Consider the following 21,722-nt stretch of genomic DNA (forward strand, 5'->3'; position numbering starts at 1 on the left):
TATTGTATTTTGTTAGTAATTTAATCTGTGAATTGTTCTGAGCTATGTTAGCAAAGAAGTGTTTTTATAATTAATATGTGTATTATCACTTGTTAAAAACTTTCAGTTGCAACTGATTTTGAATTATTGTCATTTGATTATTTTCATTAAAAAACCATCAGAAAATGTAACATCTTGCCTTGCATGCTGCTACCTTCGTGAAAACAAAAATCAAAATACCAATAATAAAACATGTCTCAAAATAATAATACACTTTACATTAGAGATCTACTGATAGTATCCAGTGTTTCCTCAGTACATTTTGCTATATACATGTAAATAATAAATATTTTCCTAATGTTACCAGATAGTTTTTTTTTTTTTTTTAAACCGAAAACCGAACCGACAACCAAGTTTTTAAAAGTAAAACCGAACCACAACGGAAACAAACTGAAATTTCCAAAACTGCACACCGCTAATAAAAACCACATATTGAACCTCACTGGGACATAAAAACATTTTGGTATTGTGTGTGGCATACTGGCCAAACCACAAAAGCCTCACTTTCAAATCCTGTACCGAGACATGCATGCTCAGCAAGGCTACCCTCTAATGGGATTGTAAAATGTTTTTTGGATTATCCTGTATAAATACAGATCTGGCTAGTTGGACACCTGTGTCCAACACAAAAACAACAGTCACTTTGAAGGCTAACGATTACCTTTTAAGTGAAATGAAAATGTAACAGATGGAGTAATGTCTCAGCCTGCCAATTCTGTAGAGTCTGGAGCTCTGGCAGATAAGCTTGTTTCTGCGATCTCGATATGCAAGCAGTATGAAGCTTAGTTTTCCAGCGTTTAATGCCATTTTAGCCATTCCTCCTCTGTAACCTTGTCAGGATTACTGCTCAAGCTTATTAAAGACAAGTCCAGCTCTTCAGCCCATGAGCTACCTCTATATAGGCAGAGATAATAATTGGCATAGATAGAAAACATTATTTATGGTCAGTATAGGTTCTGGACAATTCCCAGATTCACTCATTACAATGTTGCTCAACATTGAGCAGAATACACACAAATAAATCCGTCCCTATATCTACTATGCTATTTTTACACGCCTGTTTATTCTAGTTTCACTGTGAAACAGCAAGGATTGCTAGTGTGTAATCTTAACAGTGAATGTTAACGTTTTGTGTTACCTTCATCTTCATCGTTGGCTGTAACTGTAATTACAACAAAGCCTACATCCTTATCTTCCTCCACACTGATCTCATATATGGGCTGGGGGAAAACGGGTGCATTATCATTCACATCTGTGACAAAAATCCTCACATAGGCTGTGTCTGCAAAAAAAACAAACAGATGAGTCATTATCTACTGTGGAAGGATGACTTCTTTTCTGTGGTCCTTGTGGTCAGATTTATCAAGATCTTTTACTCCAAAATACAAAGCACCCAAGGTGCTATTTATTTGCAATAGTAACAAGTAATGTTAAAAAAATAAATCTTTAGCAAATGTAAAAGAGTCCCATAAATTCTTTGTTACCAGTTTTGTAACATTAACAGTTAGATTTTTCTTTTACAAAAAAAGGATGAAAATTGTACTTTGGAGTAATACATCTTAATAAATCTGTCTCTGTGTGCAAGTTGTTAAATGCATCTTCCTTATGTACAATTGCTGAAAGTTAGGATACTTTCCCTCTATTCACCCACCCACTGCTCAGAGTAAAAAGTGTAACCCAATCCTGTACCTCCTTTCTTAGCAGGAAGAATCGCAGGTTGGCGTCACCCATAAATTGCTTTTTTCTGCTAGGCTTCTTGATGTGACAAGACATTGAAATGGAGGGTCTCCTACACTAAAATGACCCACACTGACTAGGTCTTCAGTACACCACAGACCTGTGTTAGGCTGTCCTTGCAGACCAGGTCGAGCAGACTCTGAACTGTCCTGGGACTGGACTTCCATGAGGTAGGACCCTTTCTGCTCTCTGTCGAAGGAGGCCTGAGTGTATATGATACCCGTCTGTGTATTAATACTGAACAACTGGTAATCCCCACTCTGGTCCTTCAGAATGAGGTAGTTAACCTAAAATATTCCACAAAACAAGAAATCAAGTTTAAAAAAAAAAATCTCTTTACAGACAACATATCTAATAATTTGTCTGGAGTGAAATAAAATATATAAATAAAGAATTACATTTGTATATTTACAAAAAATAGTAATGTACTGTATATTTCAAACAAAAAAACTATACTATTTATTTTTCATTAGATTAGTTTGTTATTCCTTAATTGAGAAGGAGTCACCCAGAGGTTGTACATGTGGGGGATGGGGAGCAATTGCAGGTGAATGGCTTGCATCCACACCATCTTAGATTCAGCCGGTCTCAGTCACTATATTGATGGGAGACCACCAATCAACACAAGCTGCACGGAGGAATGCAGGTACTCAACCAGTGATCCAGTATGGTAAGGGAGACTGTGTTCTATTTTATACTGTGCATCAAACATATTGCATTCCTAACCATTCCATGAAGTCCAGAGTCCAGGTCAGTGGCTGAGACCTGCGCAACTGATGTCCCAACCTCTGCTCCTTCAGGAACAGTGGCCTCATAGGTGGCAGACATGAAGAACGGGACATTGTCATTGACATCTGCATGAAACAAATGAACATGGATAGGTCACTAACTGTGACTTTCTAAAAACAGTCAAGTTACAATACATTTCAGTCTGACTGGTTCCAAGTATTTGGAAATTCTGAGAATCGTTACGTTTTACCAGCATTATAACATTTTCTACGAAGCCAGTAAGTAAGCCTGTCTCATTGTCATGCTTGCAGGCAGCTTTTTCTTTTCTACCTGTGAGGTTGATGTAGACTGCAGTGAAGGATGCCAGAGGAACCGCTGCCACGTTCTGTGCTCTGACCCGCAGTGTGAAGAACTTGGTCGTCTCAAAGTCCAGAGGCTCGGCCACGAGGATGGAAGCCGATCCGTCTGCTCTGTTTGGCTTGATGTAGAACCTCACAGGCATGTTGGTTTCTGGAACCTGACCCTCCTCCAGATTGTAAGTGACTCTCGGATCACCCAGGGGAGAGGTTGCTTTTATGGTCTGGAATACCAAGCATAATATACATCAATTTTGTTAAACAAATTTCTATTCCTCAGTATACAGAAAACGACTATAAAACTATTGAAAAATAGATGCTGTCACAAAAGCCAAATCAAATGTTACCACAGACAAAGAAAAAATCAACATTAAACCAAAGGCAACTCCAAGGCCACTATTAGTCTTGAAGGATTTAAATCTAATGCTATTGCACAGGAGATTACTAACTCATTTGCATTATAAGTGCCCTGATGAAGGCCAAACCAATTAAGCTAGAAGAGCTTTAACATTTAGTTAGAAGCAAGGAGCAGGAATCTAATTATTAAGGGTATACCATAATCTTGTAGACACAGATCCCAGTATACCAACAGTAGTAAAGCCTTCTGTATGCAATAATTTAACACATCCTAGAAGAGTTACTATTCAGCTCTGAAGATAATAATGGTACTGATTAAGACATTTTCTACTTTGTTCCTCAATAAAGCAGCTACATTTCTTACAATTCATATGCAAATTGGCATATAGACTTTGTGTGGTGAATACTGTTTTAATTAAATATTTTTGTTTAGCCTTTTTAAGCAATTGACTGTAATGCAATACTTATAACATTGGATCAGTACACAAAGCTGTATTATAAGATATTGAAGGCTAAGTAAAGAACCGGTGATCAATGTATTGCAAAGGAGGTAAATAATCTGTAACAGTAGTGATCCTTTTTGTCCCTTCGAAAAAATATGTTTTGTGTTTTAGGCGACAAGTGGAGAGGTCATTTGACACAAAAAGCAGTTTGATGTTTACTTTAACAGATAATCAATATTCATGTTTTATTCAAAGCAGCAATTACAGGACGATTTATACAGACATGCAGCTTTTTTCCTCACTTTGGTATCTCTGAATAGTTTCTTTCTTGTTAAGAGAAATACCTCTAGGTTAGGCAAAATGGAAAGGCTTTGCGTGGGGATGAATGGCTAGTTAGTTCAGTGAGGTGTGACTCATTGATCCCTCTTCTACCAAGGTCATGAGCTGGTGCCAGGAGGGATGAGATGTGGGAAAATCAAATCCACTTTAACTTAAGAGCTCACTGGCTCACCCTCCTTCACCAAAAAAAATAATTCTGTTTTATACATAAAACCTGAATCACGCATTATTAAAAGAATACAATTTAACAAGATTAAATGAACATAGGGAGAGCATGATAAAACAAAAACTTTATTTTAGTCTTACTGCTTATACAAGTGTTGAGAGCTCTAGCATCAAAACTTTTATGGACTAACTACAATACTCCATGACCATTCATAGTGTATCGTCTACAACCTTTGACAGTTTTATAGTTATGGATGACAGGACAATACAACAGTACTTCTGTCCTATAGTCTCCTCATACTTATTGAACACTGAAAGCCACCTCATAATGCTGGCAGAAGTGTGACACCCTCCCCTATCAAGGCCAGTTGAAATGTGGAGCAGGGGGAGTAAAGTTGTTTAGCGGGAGGAAAAAGAGACCTTAATATTGCAACATAAATAATAAATAAGTACATAAATACATAAAAAGCAAGGCATTCTCAGAGAATGAGAGGGGATGAGTTTTACAGGTTTGCAGTTGGTGAAATCCCCTTCCACACTTTATCTTAATTCCTGGAGAATCTGGGATTTAAGCAAAAGGCCAGGAAATATATCCAAATGGGGGCTAGTGAATGATGTATACAAGAGTAAATTATTCATAACACCATGAGTTCATTTAAATTAATAATTTAGATTGTCTGTTGAGTGACACAAACTTGCATGACCGTGAAACCCCACATTATTAATTTTCCTGTATGATTTATTAGGGGTACCACCACCACTTAATGAAAATGATATTCCCATTAACCGGTAAGGGACAGGGGTCCTTAATTATTTCCTCAAGGTTGCAATTACTGCGTTTTGAAGTCACTAATTATCATTTCTTGAAATGAGTCCCTCAATGAGACAGGGGATATTTAAATGTTTTATTAGGAAACAGAAGTTTGCAAGACAGAAAGATAGATGGGAAGGTAAGAAGGAGAAAAAAAGGTGATGAATAGAGACTCACAAGATAACAGAACTGCTAATGAATGTATTATAAAAAGCATGTTTGCACCATTTAATGAGCCAAATTAGTATTTAGACTTCTCCAGATTAATTTATCCTTGGAATTTTCCCTACTTACAAAATGCATTTGAATGAGTTATATAACAAAGTAAAATCCAGACGTAGAGAAAATATGTACCAAAGTTATTTATAATTGTCTAAGTATTTATTTTTATTAAAATAAATTCTATATTGTTTAGTATATAATGAAGCAATATTACTTTTATGCATCCATGTTCAATGCCTTTCACTGCTTTTTGATGGCAGCACACAGAGTACAACACTACAAAATAACACTGGGGACTGGTACACTGACTCACCACTTTATTAGAACAGATCAACTCCTCTACAGTGAGATGGAGTGGCCAAACACATCACTGGTCACATAGTGGAAAGGATTCCAATGCAGTGTCAAACTAAGCAGTTATACTGAACCTTCTGTCATTCTAAGTCTCTGAAGAAACCCTAAGATTGGAACACATATTGTGTAGATACACATTGTGGTTACTTTGCTGATACAGAAGCACACTGGTACTGACAAGGCTCCATGGCACTATAATGCCCTATAAATGTTTACCACAGTATACTTGCACTCTAATTTGTAGTTTTCCCATGTTTTCTTATGGTTGTACTATGCATTTACCATAGTTTGTTATATTTTTTTGATGTGCATTACCATACCTCTCTGGGCTTTACAATGCTTGCCTATGCTTTACCATGCACTGTTGACATCTACAGCAGACACCAATAGTAATAATAATAATAATAATAATAATAATAATAATAATAATAATAATAATAATTATAAAAATAATAATAATAATAAACTATTTGTTGACCGCCTTTCATACCAAGAGGTTCAAGGCGCTTCACATAGACTTAAAAAAAGCAGTAATTACAAAAAAATATTGTAAAAAGAAGAAGAAAATAAAAGACAATGTAAAAGATAGGTAAAATAATATAAATGTATATACATATACACACACACATATATACAGTGGCTCTCAAAGGTATCCACCCCCCTTGGACTTTTCCACATTTTATTGTGTTACAACATGGAATCAAAATGGGAGTTTTTACCACTGATCAACACAAAAAAGTCCATAATGTCAAAGTGAAAAATAAAATCTACAAATTGTTCTAAATTAATTACAAATACAAAACAGAAAATAATTGATTGCATAAGTATTCACCCCCTTGAGTCAATATTTGGTAGAGGCACCTTTGGCAGCAATTACAGCCATGAGTCTATTTGGATAAGTCTCTACCAGCTTTGCACATCTGGACACTGCAATTTTTGCCCATTCTTCTTTGCAAAATTGCTCAAGCTCCGTCAAGTTGGATGGGGACCTTTGGTGAACAGCAATTTTCAATTATTTCCACATATTCTCAATTGGATTGAGGTTCGGGCTTTGACTGGGCCACTCAAGGAGATTGAACTTTTTGTTTTTAAGCCACTCCAGTGTGGCTTTGGCTGTATGTTTGGGGTCATTGTCCTGCTGGAAGATGAATCTTCTCCCAAGTCCCAGGTCTTTTGCAGACTTCAGCAGGTTTTCCTCCAGGATTTCTCTGTACTTTGCTGCATCCATTTTGCCCTCTATCTTCACGAGCTTTCCAGGCCCTGACGGTAGGGATGGTGTTCTCAGGATGGTTTGTGCCAAACATAGCGCTTAGCATTGAGGCCAAAAAGCTCTATTTTGGTCTCATCAGACCATAGAATCTTCTTCCACTTGGTCTCAGAGTCTCCCACATGCCTTCTGGCAAACTCTAGCCGAGATTTGATGTGAGTTTTTTTCAACAATGGCGTTCTTTTTGCCACTCTCCCATAAAGGCCAGTTTTATGAAGCACCTGGGCTATTGTTGCCATATGCACAGTGTCTCCTAGCTCAGCCGTGGAAGACTGTAACTCCTTTAGAGTTGCCATAGGCCTCTTGGTGGCCTCCCTGACTAGTGTCCTTCTCGCCCGGATACTCAGTTTTTGAGGACGGCCTGTTCTAGACAGATTCACAGTTGTGCCATATTCTCTCCATTTCTTAATAATGGACTTTACTGTGCTCCGAGGGATATTCAATGCCTTGGAAATGTTCTTATATCCTACCCCTGATTGGTGCTTTTGAAGAACCTTATTCCGGATTTGCTTTGAATGTTCCTTCGTCTTCATGATGTAGTTTTTGTTAGGAAATGTACTAACCAACTATGGGACCTCCCAGAGACAGGTGTATTTAACCTGAAATCATGTGAAACACCTTAATTGCACACAGGTGTACTCCATTCAACTAATTATGTGACTTCTAAAGACAATTGGTTGCACTAGAGCTTATTTAGGTGTGTCATAGCAAAGGGGGTGAATACTTATGCAATCAATTATTTTCTGTTTTATATTTGTAATTAATTTAGAACAATTTGTATATTTTATTTTTCACTTTGACATTATGGACTTTTTTTTGGCAAAAACTCCTAATTAAATCCATTTTGATTCCATGTTGTAACACAATAAAGAGAATGCCACAGTTCCAGAGCCCAAACACAGAAAGCAACCTCTCCTTTCCTTCTGAGCCTAACCCTTGGAACAGAGAGGCCACTATCAGTTGACCTCGGCACACGCTGAGGCTGATAGGGAGTCAACAACTCAGGTCAACTCAGGTCACTCAGGTGAGCAAAAGGATTTTAAAATCAATTCTATATATTACTGGGAGCCAGTGCAAAGAAGCCAGAACTGGAGTTATATGAGCTCTCTTTTTTGTATTGGTGAGGACCCTTGCAGCTGCATTTTGCACAAGCTGTAGTCGTGATACGGCTTGGCATCTAAGTCCAGCAAACAGAGCATTACAATAGTCCAATCTCGAAGAAATGGCATGGACTACTTTCTCTGCATCGGAAATAGACAGAAAAGATCTAATTTTGGCAATATTTCTGAGATGGTAGAAACAAACATTTATAATCTTTTTGATGTGTGACTCAAAACTTAAGGTAGAGTCAAAAATAACACCTAAATTTCTCACTTCAGATTTCAAATTAGGAGTTAGGTAACCCAAGTTTATTTTTGACAGGTCAAGTTGTTGCTGAGCACCCACTATCAAAACTTCTGTCTTATCCGAGTTAAGTTGCAGAAAATTTTGGGACATCCAAGTCTTTATGTTAGTAAAACACTCCAAAGGGACTGAAGTTATAGTGATATCACCTGGTTTCATCTGCATAACAGTGAACATTTACACCATGTTTACAAAGAGTCCCACACTTATCAGGTACAGGTAAAAAAGATTCAAATAAACTACAAAAGTGATCAGAGATATTAAGATCAATTATGGACGAAATATGAACACCTAAATCCAGAGTAATGACAAGATCTAAAGTGTGCCCATGCGTGGGTCCTGAGGTTTTGTTAGCTAAGGAGCGAACATGAAGTAAAGCAAAGCAATAGTTTTCCATCTCGGCTATCAGAGGTATAGTTGTAATAATAGGGACCTTAATAAGATTATTAACATTAATTCTTGGGCGTGAACTATGTTGCCTATGGCAGAAATGCTTGGGTTGTGGTTTGATAGTCCTAATAGGATTGATGGAAGGCAGCTCAGAAGCTACCGCAAAAGAACAACTATTCTGTTCAGATATTTAGACACAAGAAAAAATCCAGGGTTAGAGACATGTAGTCAACAATCAGGACGAAAGTTAGTGAGGAAATGTTCCATGTTCTTCGCAAGTATATGAGAGCCTATCCTGCTAGGATGTAAGCCACCCTTCCTAAAAGAAACCCTGGTCTCTCCCAGAAGGTGTCCCAATTGTCAATAAAACCATAGTGATGGATAAGTCAGTGCTCACTATATTACTTTCTATTTTATCTTCTGTGTCATCACCAATATAAATCACTCAAAAAACATAAATGGAAGTAAGCACTTTAATTGCACTTGTGAAACAACTGAAATATCTCATTAAATTATGACGTTTTCCTCACATTTTAGAACTCATTTATATGCAGATTCATGCATCTGCATCCAATCAAACACCATCCAATTAGTCGAGAATATTAACACTTCTAAAATTAAACATCAATCTACCAATGTAATTATAGTAATTATAGCATGATGCATACTGTTCTCTACTGTCATCCATATATAAATACTTTTTAAAAAAGTGCTGCTGAAAATAAAATACTGTGTATAGAATATGTGAATATTTCTTCTGTGTAATGTGATTACACAATATGTATTTTAATGATACTACTGCCACCAACTGAAAGTTCTTACAGATGTGATTTGGGTAGTCAGTAAATGTATTGTTCCTGGTCATAGTAATAGTGTCTAATTATTTCTTTGAATTGTTTAGACAGTGTAAGCACGTTTACATTAAAATAGATCTTCATGTCGCAAGAAACCACAAAAATAACCTCACTGCAAGCAGTGTGAAACAGCTGTATAGCTGTGGCCAATTGTTTTGCACCACCTAGAATCTTAGGATTGAGACGTAATAAAATAAAATATATGAACAGAATTTAAATCTTTTATTTAACATCATGTAATCAAAGACACTATAAAATGATATCGCAAAAGTATACCGGAAGCCATAATAGTAGTACAGTATTTCATATGGAAATTATAAGTATATGGAAAACTACAAAGCGGTATGTAATTCAATATGTTAACATAACATTATCCAACAGGTTTCATTTGACTTTATGAAGCACAATTAGTTAATTCTATAGGGTGATGCTAAACATTTGGCCATAGCTGTAGATATCAGGGCAAGTCTTGTGAAATCGTTTTCTCCTTACCAATATTTTTGTGTCCCGGATGGTGTTTTCAGGGAGTGTGACCCAGTACTCTCCCTGCTCCCACTGCGGGGGCTGGTTGTGCACGTTTGTAATGGTAATGGTGAGATCCACCGTGCTACTTCTGTTACCTCCATCTGTAGCTATGATGTGCCGGCTGATCCGGGAAGTCTGGAAATTATACACACTTTCTTCAACACTCCATGTTATTTATTGACAAAATATTTTACAACACACAAAAAAAAGAAAAAATGTAGAAAACACTAAACTTACAGAAACGTATGTTTATCATCGGCAAAAAGAAAGGAATTTAGTTACGAACTGTAGGGAACCTAAAACACCAGAACCAGAATGATTTCACCTGACAAACCTGTGATGGCAAGACCTAATGTCTTAAACCAAGATCACACTAATGAAGATGATCAAACTGCTGAATGCAAATAAAAATAGGACACAGTAGAACATGGTTCTCTGCAAAGTGTTACAGTAGACTGCTGCGCTGTCCTTTCTGTTTTCAAAGCTGCCTGGTGGGGAACATTCTTGAAAGACTTAAACGCAAGGTGTTGTGCATGAAATGTGCTTTAATAATTTAACAAGACTAAAAGTTCAGCTACAACTTTCCCTCAAGGACTCTCTTTTTAAACATTAATTTTAGGGTAATGATGGGAGTTGTTCTCATCATGCCTAATGAATGCAAGTCCAACATGGCTTATTTTGTTTTCAAAAGTAACAGTGAAACACATACTTTGATTCTGTTAGTATATGTTAGTCTATGTACAGTCTTGCCATGATATCTTAAAGCCATATGAAGGCGGGTAAGTTATGGTACTTTACTCTAAAGGATAATGCACCCCTTGAGCCCGACTGGTGCATTTATATGTACCATATCTCTATTTGTAACAAAAATTTCACACACTGAAATATCAATGGAAATGTAAAGTAAACAGAAATATGGATACGGTTGGTCCAGTTTCTGAAAGCTTAATCTGAATCTCTGTATGGGACTGCATGTACCTGGGAGATGGGGTGGTTGACATATACCCAGCCAGTGCTGGGGTTGATGTGGAAATACTCAGGCTGCTGGAGAGACAGGGAGTAGGTTATGGCAGCATTAGACCCCTGGTCATCGTCATGGGCTGCAGCTCGGAGGAAACTTGTACCCACCGGGGTGTCCTCGCGAAGGAAATCTAATAATGCACAAAGAAACACAGATGAGTAACAGCACCACCTGCTTCAGTGAAAGCTCTCAGTAGGTATAACACAAGCAGTGGCAATGTGAGCTTGCCTTAAGCCTGCCCTGGAGGGACAACCATTTGTGGGTGATGAAGAAGAAGTTCAGTCTCCAAATAAATCTATTTATTGGCCCTTATTTTGCCTTCAAAGTTGCCCAGTGCCAACTGAGGCCAATTGCTTAGTGGTCACAGCTAGATTTAAACCCATGCCTCATGAAGTGAAGGCACCTCTTGCCCGTTATACTTTGTACTTACAATTTTCAACAAAACACACAGCATGTTATGCGATATCAAGTAGTGTCTTGAATCGTTTACTTACACTGGTATCGGCTGTTCTCGAATTTGGGGTTGTTGTCATTTTCGTCAGCAATAAGGATGGTTATTTGACAAACCCCAATCAGAGGCTCCTGAGCCAAATCTGTAGCAGTCACTGACAGTGTGTATTCCCTCTGCTTCTCTCGATCGAAACTCAGGGCAGTGGTGATAACTCCTATATTAACAGACAAAAACAGGAATTTTACCAGAAAGAAGGAAGAATTTCTCATTTTTGCTTGACTCTTGTGAACAGTTCTAGAAACATCTTATTCAGTCACAGCTACAATAATGTAGCTTCATGAGTCATGGCAGTATACTTTTTCAGGATATGAAGTTGCCCCGGGTTATAGGAGCATTATATAATCAATTGTTCAGAATGACGGGACTACAAAAAACTGTTTCACACTCATAAGTGCAACACCTTTATATGTGAAATGCTGAGGCTAACCCAAAGCACCAATAACAAAAAGGATCTTCAAATATAGATTTACCACAAGACATTATGGGGAATATTTTCCAAGTGTTTCCTCCATTCTTTAATTAACACCTACTGTTTGAAAGGGGAAAGCATCATGTTCATGTTACAAAAAGAAAAACAAAACACACTGAGAGTGCTCAAGAGGATTGATTTAATAGTTAGTCTTTAGTTTTGTAAAATTAAAATGAATTAATTAAAGACAAGTAAGTAAACACTCTGTAAACATGGCCCTATATGCTTTTATTTTCAAAAAGAACTCTGAATCTTAAATGGATGTGAGTAAATACAACTCTTTGACAAAAGGTTAACATATTTGAACTACATAGACCAACCAACTCTGTAGCACTCTGTAGATGGTTGTCAAGTTGCTGGGTTTGACACCCCTTACAGCAATCACATGCCTCACCTGTATCTGGGTTAATGATAAACCCTGATGTAGTTCCATCTCGATGCATGATTCCATATTTCACCTCTCCGTTCACACCTATGTCAGCGTCATGGGCTTCTACTTGCAGCACAAAGGTCCCCTGCGGCTGGTTCTCCAAGACCCAGGCATTGTCACTGTAGGTGGAGCACTAGCCAAGAAAACAGGGAAACGTCAGGCTTTGTACTTGCTTTTTTTTTCTTTAGATTAATTGTGATGCTGGATTGGCAACACTGGAGAATGATGTTATGTGAAGCATAACATTGCTGTTCCAATCAGTATGCTGTGTATGCTTTACAACACATCCCTGTGCTGGCCAACACATTCACTGATACATTGCAGATAACCTTTATAAGAGAGCTATGACCTCATAACTTAAAAGTGCACTTCAGGACCTGCCAATCTTACTAGTCCTAAATGCCACAGGACTTCATCTTACCTCCCTGAAGACTGGTTTGTTGTTATTGATGTCGTTGATTCCCACAATGACCTGGGCACAGTTGCTGAGGGCTGTAGGTCCTCCTGAGGCATTATCATCAGTTGCTGTGATGTTTAGAATATACTGGGCACCTCGCAGCTTTGGCAGGGGACTCTTACGCAGCTTGATGATACCTAGAAATGACACATTCTTTAAGATTTAAATAAATGCTAAGCAATGCTTCAAAATAGAGGTATTATCTTTGTTAACATTATTACTGGTTCCCTTTGTATTGTACTGGAAATCACTTGGTTCTTCTTCACTTCAATTCAGGATATGCAAATATATAAAATACAACACTATGGATAAGCTGCTACATATTATACCTCGGATTGAGGTCTGGGCTTTGACTGGGCCATTCTAAGACATTCAGGTTCTTGTTTTTAAACCACTCCAGTGTAGCTTTGGCTGTGTGTTTGGGGTCATTGTCCTGCTGGAAGGTGAACCTCTGCCCCAGTCCCAGGTCTCTTGCAGACTGAAACAGGTTTTCCTCTAGAATTTCCCTGTATTTGGCTCCATCCATCTTGCCCTCAATCCTGACCAGTTTCCAAGGCCCTGCTGATGAAAAGCATCCCCATAACATGATGCTGCCACCACCATGCTTCACCGTGGGGATGGTGTTCTCAGGGTGATGAGCAGTGTTGGCTTTGCGCCACACATAGCGTTTTGCGCTAAGGCCAAAAAGTTCAATTTTGGTCTCATCAGACCAGAGAACCTTTTTCCACATGCCTTTTGGCAAAATCCAAAATTTTCAGTAATGGCATAAAGCCCAGCTTTGTGGAGTGTCCGGGTTATATTTGTCCCATGGACGGTTTCTCCCATCTCAGCTGTGGATCTCTCCAGCTCCATCAGAGTTACCACTGGCCTCTTGGTTGTTTCTCTGACTAATGCCCTCCTTACCTTGTCACTGAGTTTTGATGGACGGCCTTCTCTAGGCAGAGTCGTGGTTGTGCCATATTCTTTCCATTTTTTAACAATGGATTTAACGGTGCTCCGGGGGATGTTCAAATTTTGGGATATATTTTTATAATCCAACCCTGATTGGTGCTTCTCCAGAACTTTATCCCGGACTTGTTTTGATAGCTCCTTGGTCTTCATGATGCTGTTTGTTTAGATATGCTCTCTAACAAACTCGGGGGCTTTCCAGAAACAGGTGTATTTAATCTGAGATCATGTGACAGCTTAATTGCACACAGAAGGACTCCATTCAACTAATATGTGACTTCTGAAGGCAATTGGTTGCACCAGAGCTTATTTAGGGGTGTCACAGCAAAGGGGGTGAATACTTATGCAATCAAGACTTTTCAGTTTTTTATTTGTAAATAATTTTGAAAAATATGTAGATTTTTTTTCCCCACTTCGACATTATGGGCTATTTTGTGTAGATCAGTGACAAAAAATCCTAATTAAATCCATTTTAATTCCAGGTTGTAACACTACAAAATGTGGAAAAGTCCAAGGGGGGTGAATACTTATGCAAGGCACTGTATATATATATATATATATATATATATATATATATATATATATATATATATATACAGTATATATCAGTCTTGTGCATTTCTAAAAGCAAGGCTTTTATGTGCAATGCTGAAGCCAAACAGCATTTTTTTGTTTATTAATAAATGTAGGTGGTATTACAGATGATGATTGTACACCAAAGTGTTCCAAAAGCAAGATTATTATTATTATTATTTATTATTATTATTTATTTCTTAGCAGACGCCCTTATCCAGGGCGACTTACGAAAGATAAGCTTCAGCCACGCCTTGTTTTAGCTTGGATGAGTGCAGTGACAGTTGTTCATGTCCTGTTTCAGGCACCAGGTGGCACTATCTGCTATGCCACAGTAGGATGCACATATTCTCCCATTGGGCCTGGCCTTCAGTTCTTAAATCAGGGGAGATAATCATGCGCATGACAGTAAACAGAGTACCATGAAGTATGCTGCCATTGATGATGACTTGAAATACACAAATGGGTATATATATATCTGTATAAGTTGTAATATATATATATATATATATATATATATATATATATATATATATATATATATATATATATATATATATTGTATATAGATAGATAGATAGATAGATAGATAGATAGATAGATATACAAATTGTATACTGTGCATTAAAGCATAAGTGAGCACTGATAATAACCTTTGCAAGAGGTTGTAAGTAAGCAGGTCTCTGATTCCAAGGAAAAAAGCATACAAATATATTTCCAATGAAGTATTGATACTGTCATTATTTACACAACAACTTATGGAATTCACTACAATAGAACATTCAATGTGGCAACTAGAAGAAGAAAAGAGACTCCCAATTTGAAATAATAACTTTAGCAACTATAAAGCCAAAGGCCAGCTGTGTTGTGTGGCTGTCACTAACCAAAACTGTTAAAAGCAGTCAAATATCCCCAATAATTAAGGGTGTAATGACTGAAACAAAATGTTAATTCCAAAGAAAAGAGCTTGGGTAAATGGGTAACTGTGTTTCAGTTATGTACCCATGTCTGTGGAGACCTCCATTAACACAGTGTTCATATAAAAGTGTAGGTAGGCAGTATGATTTTCCATGTGAGCTAAATCAGTCTTAAACCCAGGCCTAACCCAGGCCTAAAGGCATTAACCCTCTGAGTCTGGCCTAGTGAATGTCTGTGCTGTACTGTCACCCTTGCTCACCTTTCTGATTGTCCAAGTCAAAGTTTCCATCCTCATTGCCTCCAGTGATTGCATATGAGACCGCATCTCCATCAGGATCTTTGGCGTGGACAATGGCCACCAAGGTGTTGGGACCGGCGTCCTCCGAGAGGAAAGTCTTATAGCTGTGACGTGAAAAGGATGTGTTTCATTACAAATAGACTAGAATACATGCATTCATCTGTCAAAAAATGGTATTTTTAGTACCTAGCTTAGTAGCCTGCATGGCTCACTGCTGGATGATGCTTTCTACTATTTTAGGCACCTTCTGGTATTATTTGTATCAATAATACAATAAAAATAACAATAACTTAATTATTATTAAATAAGTAAATAAATACATAATTAAATAAATAAATAAATAATCATACTTTAAAAATGATATATTTTTCATGACAGTTTTCATGAAAAAGCTATACCCTCAGAATACTGCAAACTAAACTCTTTTGATTGGATTTCCTTCTAGGGTTTCAAAGTGAGTCAAATCCAGCTACGGAATTATCTGTGAGATGATATAAAATAGCCTTCATGATTTCTATATAATAAATGGGCACAATTCAACTGGCTTTGGACACTTATAATAAAGAGATAATACAACAAGTCAAGGAAAGGCACCGCTTACACTGCTTGTGAGAACACTGGGGCTTCATCGTTGACATTAGCCATGCGGATACGCACAGATGCTGTCCCAGTTTTGGAAGGGTTCCCCTTGTCCACTGCCACCACCACAAACTCATACATGTGATTGACTCGCTCGTAGTTGAGCAGCTGTTTTGGGCTGATGATTCCTTGAGGAGTTATGTCAAAGTCACCACTCTGGATGAAGTAAGAGATCTCTGCATTTGGACCGGTGTCACAGTCTCTAGCCAACACTGCTCAAAAACAAGAGAAAAAATGAAATATTATGCTTCACTTAGACAAAATGGATGTATATTATAACATGATAATTAATAATATGTAATATGTCTTGTTGAAATCTTTCAGACTGACAAAATAATGTCCACACTCTAACACCAGAATATGCAATTCTATGTTTGCTTCACCTCGATTAAATATCTTTTAATCCACTCAAAGTAAAACCCTTTCATTTTGTTTTCTCCACAAGAGCCTGTTGGGTTTGTACAGTAAGTGCTTTTTTTAAATAAGTAGTCTGTCATGTTAAAAGAGCCAATATTAATTAAAACTATGTTGGGAGGCCAATTCTTTATTTGATACATTTAAGAGCCCATCTGTTTGTAAACAGTTGAAATGCTGAGGCGCTGATGTTGACTCTAGCAGATCAAAAGTAAACTTCAAGAAGGGTTTGCTGTCATTAGGCACCATGCCAGACTTCTCGCCAAATCTAGAGGCCTTGCTTCATTATACCACTGGCAAGCTGTCATCAGCTGAAGCCAGCACAGCAATTTGGTTCATGCAGATGAAGGCCCTATAATCTCCAAGGCAAATAAGTAGTTCAGTGCACGCAGATGTGGCAGCACACAGACCCTCTACAGAGACAGCAGGGAACTTGTTGCAAAGGGATAGAGCAAAGGCTTAAGGATATGATTCAAACAGCAGAAGGTTCATTAAAGATACACAGACTAATATAATATCACTTCAGGCTACTTATTACCATTTTTAATGCATGCACTAAAAATTAGAGTCACAGTGGAAACTAAATTAAACATAGGAACCTTATCCATGGAGGCTTTATACTTTGCTAAATCCTTTCTGGAAGTTTTTGCTTGATAATTAGAGTGGGTTTTGAAATCAGTCCCCCCACAGCTCATACTGTATTCCTTTTCCCAGTTTACAGCTTAATCCAGACTTAAAGTAAATAATATTGAAAAAAAATAATAACCATTTCTTATCAAATTAGCAGGATTGCTTTTTTGGCAACACATTTGAGAAACAAATGGAGAACACAGCGGATGGCTGTCACATAGCACACAATGTGTTTAGTGTCTTCAAGCATGCTATGAACTAACCATTCAAGCACAGTATCTAGATAGATAGACAGATATACTTGAACATAATACCCATATGTACTGTAAATAGTTAGAGGTATTAGCTTAAACCAAGTTAGACTAAACAGCAATTCTTGTTTTCTGAAGAAAAAATATATTCACCTTTTCTGTATTTTTTTTTTGTTTTGGTTAGTTTTTTTGTGGACCACTGATATTTCTATGTTACGGATAAGCAGAAGAAGGAAACATGCAGTTCATACAGTACTTCTAATAACAGAACTTTTATTTAAAAGTTTAGGTTGATTGGGAGGGTCAACTGTATTTTAAAATTGGTCCTTTTGGGGGGGGGGATGTTTGTATGTGAATGGGACGTAGGATAGGATAGGATAATGGTATTGTTTTGCTCAAAAGTGCCAGCTTGCCAATGTTTGAGTATGGTCAACATAAATTTTCCAGGAACTGTGCATTTGAAAACAGGCATAATATATGTAAATTAATAGGTTTTTGATGGCATGGTAACTATCTTTGTTTGTTGAACACTGAATATGTTTCTAAGCTCATAAACACCAGAAGCATATAGGAAACCCCCAGAGGAGCGGAGCCAACTAAAACCACAAGACATCATCTGTGTTTTAATAAGCGCCAAATCAAGTAGATGGGATCAAGTGCCAGGTCCTTTCCAATCTAATTAACCCTCCAGTTGAAGAGGTCTTGCTCAGCCTGCTCTTTGACCACATAGCAGGGTCAGACTCACTGTTTTGGGGTGGATCATCTCATTGGAAGGTGATCTTATCCAGTCAAGAGCCACTCGTTTTAACAGATATGATGAGTGGTATGTGCACCGAGTGCAAAAACAAGTTGGAGACAATCGACAGAGGATTTAAACAGTCATGACTGCCAAAACTGTGTCTGCATTTTTTTTTTTCTCAACAATTTTACTTTGAGCAGGAGAGGCATGAGGAGCAGTGTATGCAGGGTACAGTGTGTGCCCTATTAGCCTATTTGTTTTTCGCTTTTTATTTATAACGCTCAATAAAAGCACAATGTTGTGTTTAAGAGCACACAATCACTTTATAGAATTCAGAATAACCGTGGTAAAATTAAAACTAAACTCTGCACTGAGGACCTGTGACAGAGAGCGAATGAATCCTAGTCAACAATCTCCCTCCTGATCTGTGAGGGCGCTGTCTAACAAGAACAGAGTGCCTCGTACTGGTTGGTCTGGCAGTTCATTCCAGGGTCAGTCGGAAGCCAGACATCCAGGAAGGAGGCTGAGTCACAATGCCCGAAGTCATCGCCCTAAAGCGGTATGCGATGTGTCAGTCATGGATGTGAGGAGACATGACTGAAGTAGCTATCACATCGGGCGTGATTAAGGGTATAATTGGGGATGTGACGATGTAATCTGTTCCTTTGATGTGGTTATGAGATTGACCGAGAAAGGAAATGGACTGTGTTAAGTGAGTGTTAATTGTTTTGTTATTTGTGGAAACTAACATTGTTGTGTAGAGCCAGTATTATTATTTAACGGTCTCAAACAGAGAAAGAAATAAAATAAAGAACTGTTTTGAAACGTGAACTTTGTGTCTGTCGTTGTTGGAGTATCTGCATCACCTGTACACCTGAGCACTGCAAACTACACGTTCACAGGACCACATACAGTATAAACCTACAGCCCTGGCCAAAAGTTTTGCATCAACTTATAGAATTAACTAATTTTGCTTCATAAAGTCGAATGAAACCTGCTGAATAATGTTACATTAACATATTTAATTACATACTGCTTTGTAGTTTTCCATATACTTAATGAAAAACTAACAAATTAAAAAATGTGACATTTTGAAATCTAACATTAAACACTGTACTACTTGTATGGTTTCCGATACTTTTGCGATATCATTTTGTAGTTTCTTTGATTACATGACGTTAAATAAAATATCTAAATTATGTTAATATAGTTTATTTTATTTTGTATCAACCTTAAAACTCTAGGTGATGCAAAAATTTTGGCCATAGCTGTAATACTGTGCTTATGAGTTAAATGCCTGTTTTATATTAGAAATGTTCCACTCAGGGTTTAGAAAGGAAATCTAAGTATCTTCTGTATACAGATAATACAGATGTGGATGTATCAGTTCAATGCACTTTAACTGGGGTATGGGGTACATGGGTCATCCTGCCCCAGCATCTTTGGAGAAAAACAGCTAACTAAACAAAGTACAATACAGTACGGCACAGGGAAGATGTGTATTTTTGGTGTTTTCAGATATCTACGTGCACCTAGGATACACAAGTGTAATTTGTAAAAAAAAAAAAAAAAAAAAAAGTTATGAAAGTAGAATTTATTAGTAGTAGAATGACATATATATTTTTGTGAATTACATTCCATACACATTTTTAGTATTCTAAATAAGAATGTATGAGACTAGAAACAGACATCCAAACACATGCATGATAGAAAAGAAGATGTGCTGTCTCTGGGGAGCTCTGGTGGGTGGGGGGGTCTCACCTTGCAGCAGAGAGGTGCCCACAGGGATATTTTCAGGGATATTGTCTCGGCTGTAGATGGAGTGAAGGAACTCCGGTGTGCAGTCGTTCTCATCGCTTATATGAACCACTACCTGCAATGGCATAGAATTAATCAAATTATCCAGAGCGCTGCTGGAGCTCTGTCCTTCGTCACTTTTTATTTCATGTCAAAACACATGGGTCCCTTTGTGTCTGTTTTCTGGAGCATGAGGACAAGGCTAATGCAAACAAGCAGTGCACTGGATAAAGCCTGGGACTGTTGGTACTAGTGTTCACTCTGGCTATTCTCAGTACAGTTTCTGGTATAACACCCATCATACCTTTCGAGTTAGGCTAAAGAAGCTAATTGGATCCCCACATGTATCTTATTTGCATTACCTTTATGAGAACACATACTGTAGGGTGGCACAGAAAATGTGGGTTTGACTTTCCCTTTAAGAGAATGATTGTCATAATGACAATTGATTTCCACCAGTTGACACCAAGTACAAAGTAAAAGTCCCATTAGAATCAATATATTGTCTTTACAAATGATCACTGATACATTAACTGTGAATGAATATAATACTATTTCCGTGCTGAATTTCATTCCTCCCTTCAATTTTTGTTTAATAAATGAAAAGTTATCTTTTGCTGATAATGACCTTATTACTTTGTAATTTTTGTCTCTTCCCTTGCTTATATAAAGCAAAAACTTATTATCCTTCTTACAGTTCTCTTATTTGATATTTCTTTAAAGCTGTTACAAGGATAGAGTCTCCCTATTAAAAATGAATTCAAGTCTGTAATTATGCCCTTTTCCTTTTATCAATTTGCCCTCTACCAGTAAACTTTCAAAGATACTGTATACCTAGAGTATCTACTCATACTACATCTGAATCACTTTGAAATTTGAAATCCTTTCTCAAACCTTTGGCGTACAGTGACACAGAGTTATAATGACTAATGGCTGTTTTACATGTCACAGTTTTGCGGGTGTATTAGTTATAATAAGTGCTACAAGTACTTGAAGATTAAGGGGCTCGACTGCAGTTGCAGTTTAGCTACATTATTCATTCATCAAATGAAACGTGTCTTGCTTCATACCCAGTAACAAATGTTTTAATTGAAAGTGACTGAGGAGATCTGGCAGTTTGTTCAGATGAAGCAGGACTGGGGTTTTCAAGCTGCAATAGTAACAGCCCTTTGAAAAAGTGGGGCCTACAGATGGTGTCGGCATTGGACGGGGGATGTAAGCCCTGTAATCACCAGCCAGATGGAAAATGTGTACAAACAGCATCAGCGCCAACAACCTTCACTGTTGGCTTTGAAATATATGTTCTCTCTAGCTGGCTGCTGTGCAAACTTGAGTCTTATTTTTGCAGCTAGCTAGCTAATCGTGGACGAATTATACCATGCAATGGTGTACAACAGCAACCAACAGCAAACAGGTTTCCTTTGAATTCCAACAGCTTTTAAACACTGAAAAGCAATTGTATTAATATGATAACAAACTGAGTATGTCTGTGTAGGAATCTCTGACCTGATTGCAGCCAAGTGAGTTATTCAGCCTGGTTTGTAAGAACCAGCTTCTATTACAAATTAACCTAGGTGGTTCATACAGTAGAAGAGTGTGCCCATATAAAAAAATACTATAGTAATCTCCAAAACT

General features: G+C 37.6%; 1 protein-coding gene across 1 annotated transcript in view; it reads right to left on the minus strand.

The window, feature by feature from the left end:
- Positions 1 to 21,722, minus strand: part of LOC117399960 (neural-cadherin-like) — a 96,002-nt gene that overhangs the window by 27,163 nt on the left and 47,117 nt on the right. The window contains exons 5-16 of the mRNA XM_059022456.1: positions 20,052 to 20,163; positions 16,219 to 16,468; positions 15,579 to 15,721; positions 12,845 to 13,017; positions 12,388 to 12,556; positions 11,508 to 11,678; positions 10,971 to 11,143; positions 9,960 to 10,127; positions 2,836 to 3,085; positions 2,503 to 2,630; positions 1,877 to 2,063; positions 1,178 to 1,321 (exon numbers count right to left, since the gene is read on the minus strand). Coding sequence (XP_058878439.1) covers positions 1,178 to 1,321; positions 1,877 to 2,063; positions 2,503 to 2,630; positions 2,836 to 3,085; positions 9,960 to 10,127; positions 10,971 to 11,143; positions 11,508 to 11,678; positions 12,388 to 12,556; positions 12,845 to 13,017; positions 15,579 to 15,721; positions 16,219 to 16,468; positions 20,052 to 20,163 — 2,068 coding nt within the window. The remainder of the gene's footprint in view (positions 1 to 1,177; positions 1,322 to 1,876; positions 2,064 to 2,502; positions 2,631 to 2,835; positions 3,086 to 9,959; positions 10,128 to 10,970; positions 11,144 to 11,507; positions 11,679 to 12,387; positions 12,557 to 12,844; positions 13,018 to 15,578; positions 15,722 to 16,218; positions 16,469 to 20,051; positions 20,164 to 21,722) is intronic.

The sequence above is a fragment of the Acipenser ruthenus genome, chromosome 4 (genome assembly GCF_902713425.1).
Source record: "Acipenser ruthenus chromosome 4, fAciRut3.2 maternal haplotype, whole genome shotgun sequence".
Classification (NCBI taxonomy): domain Eukaryota; kingdom Metazoa; phylum Chordata; class Actinopteri; order Acipenseriformes; family Acipenseridae; genus Acipenser; species Acipenser ruthenus.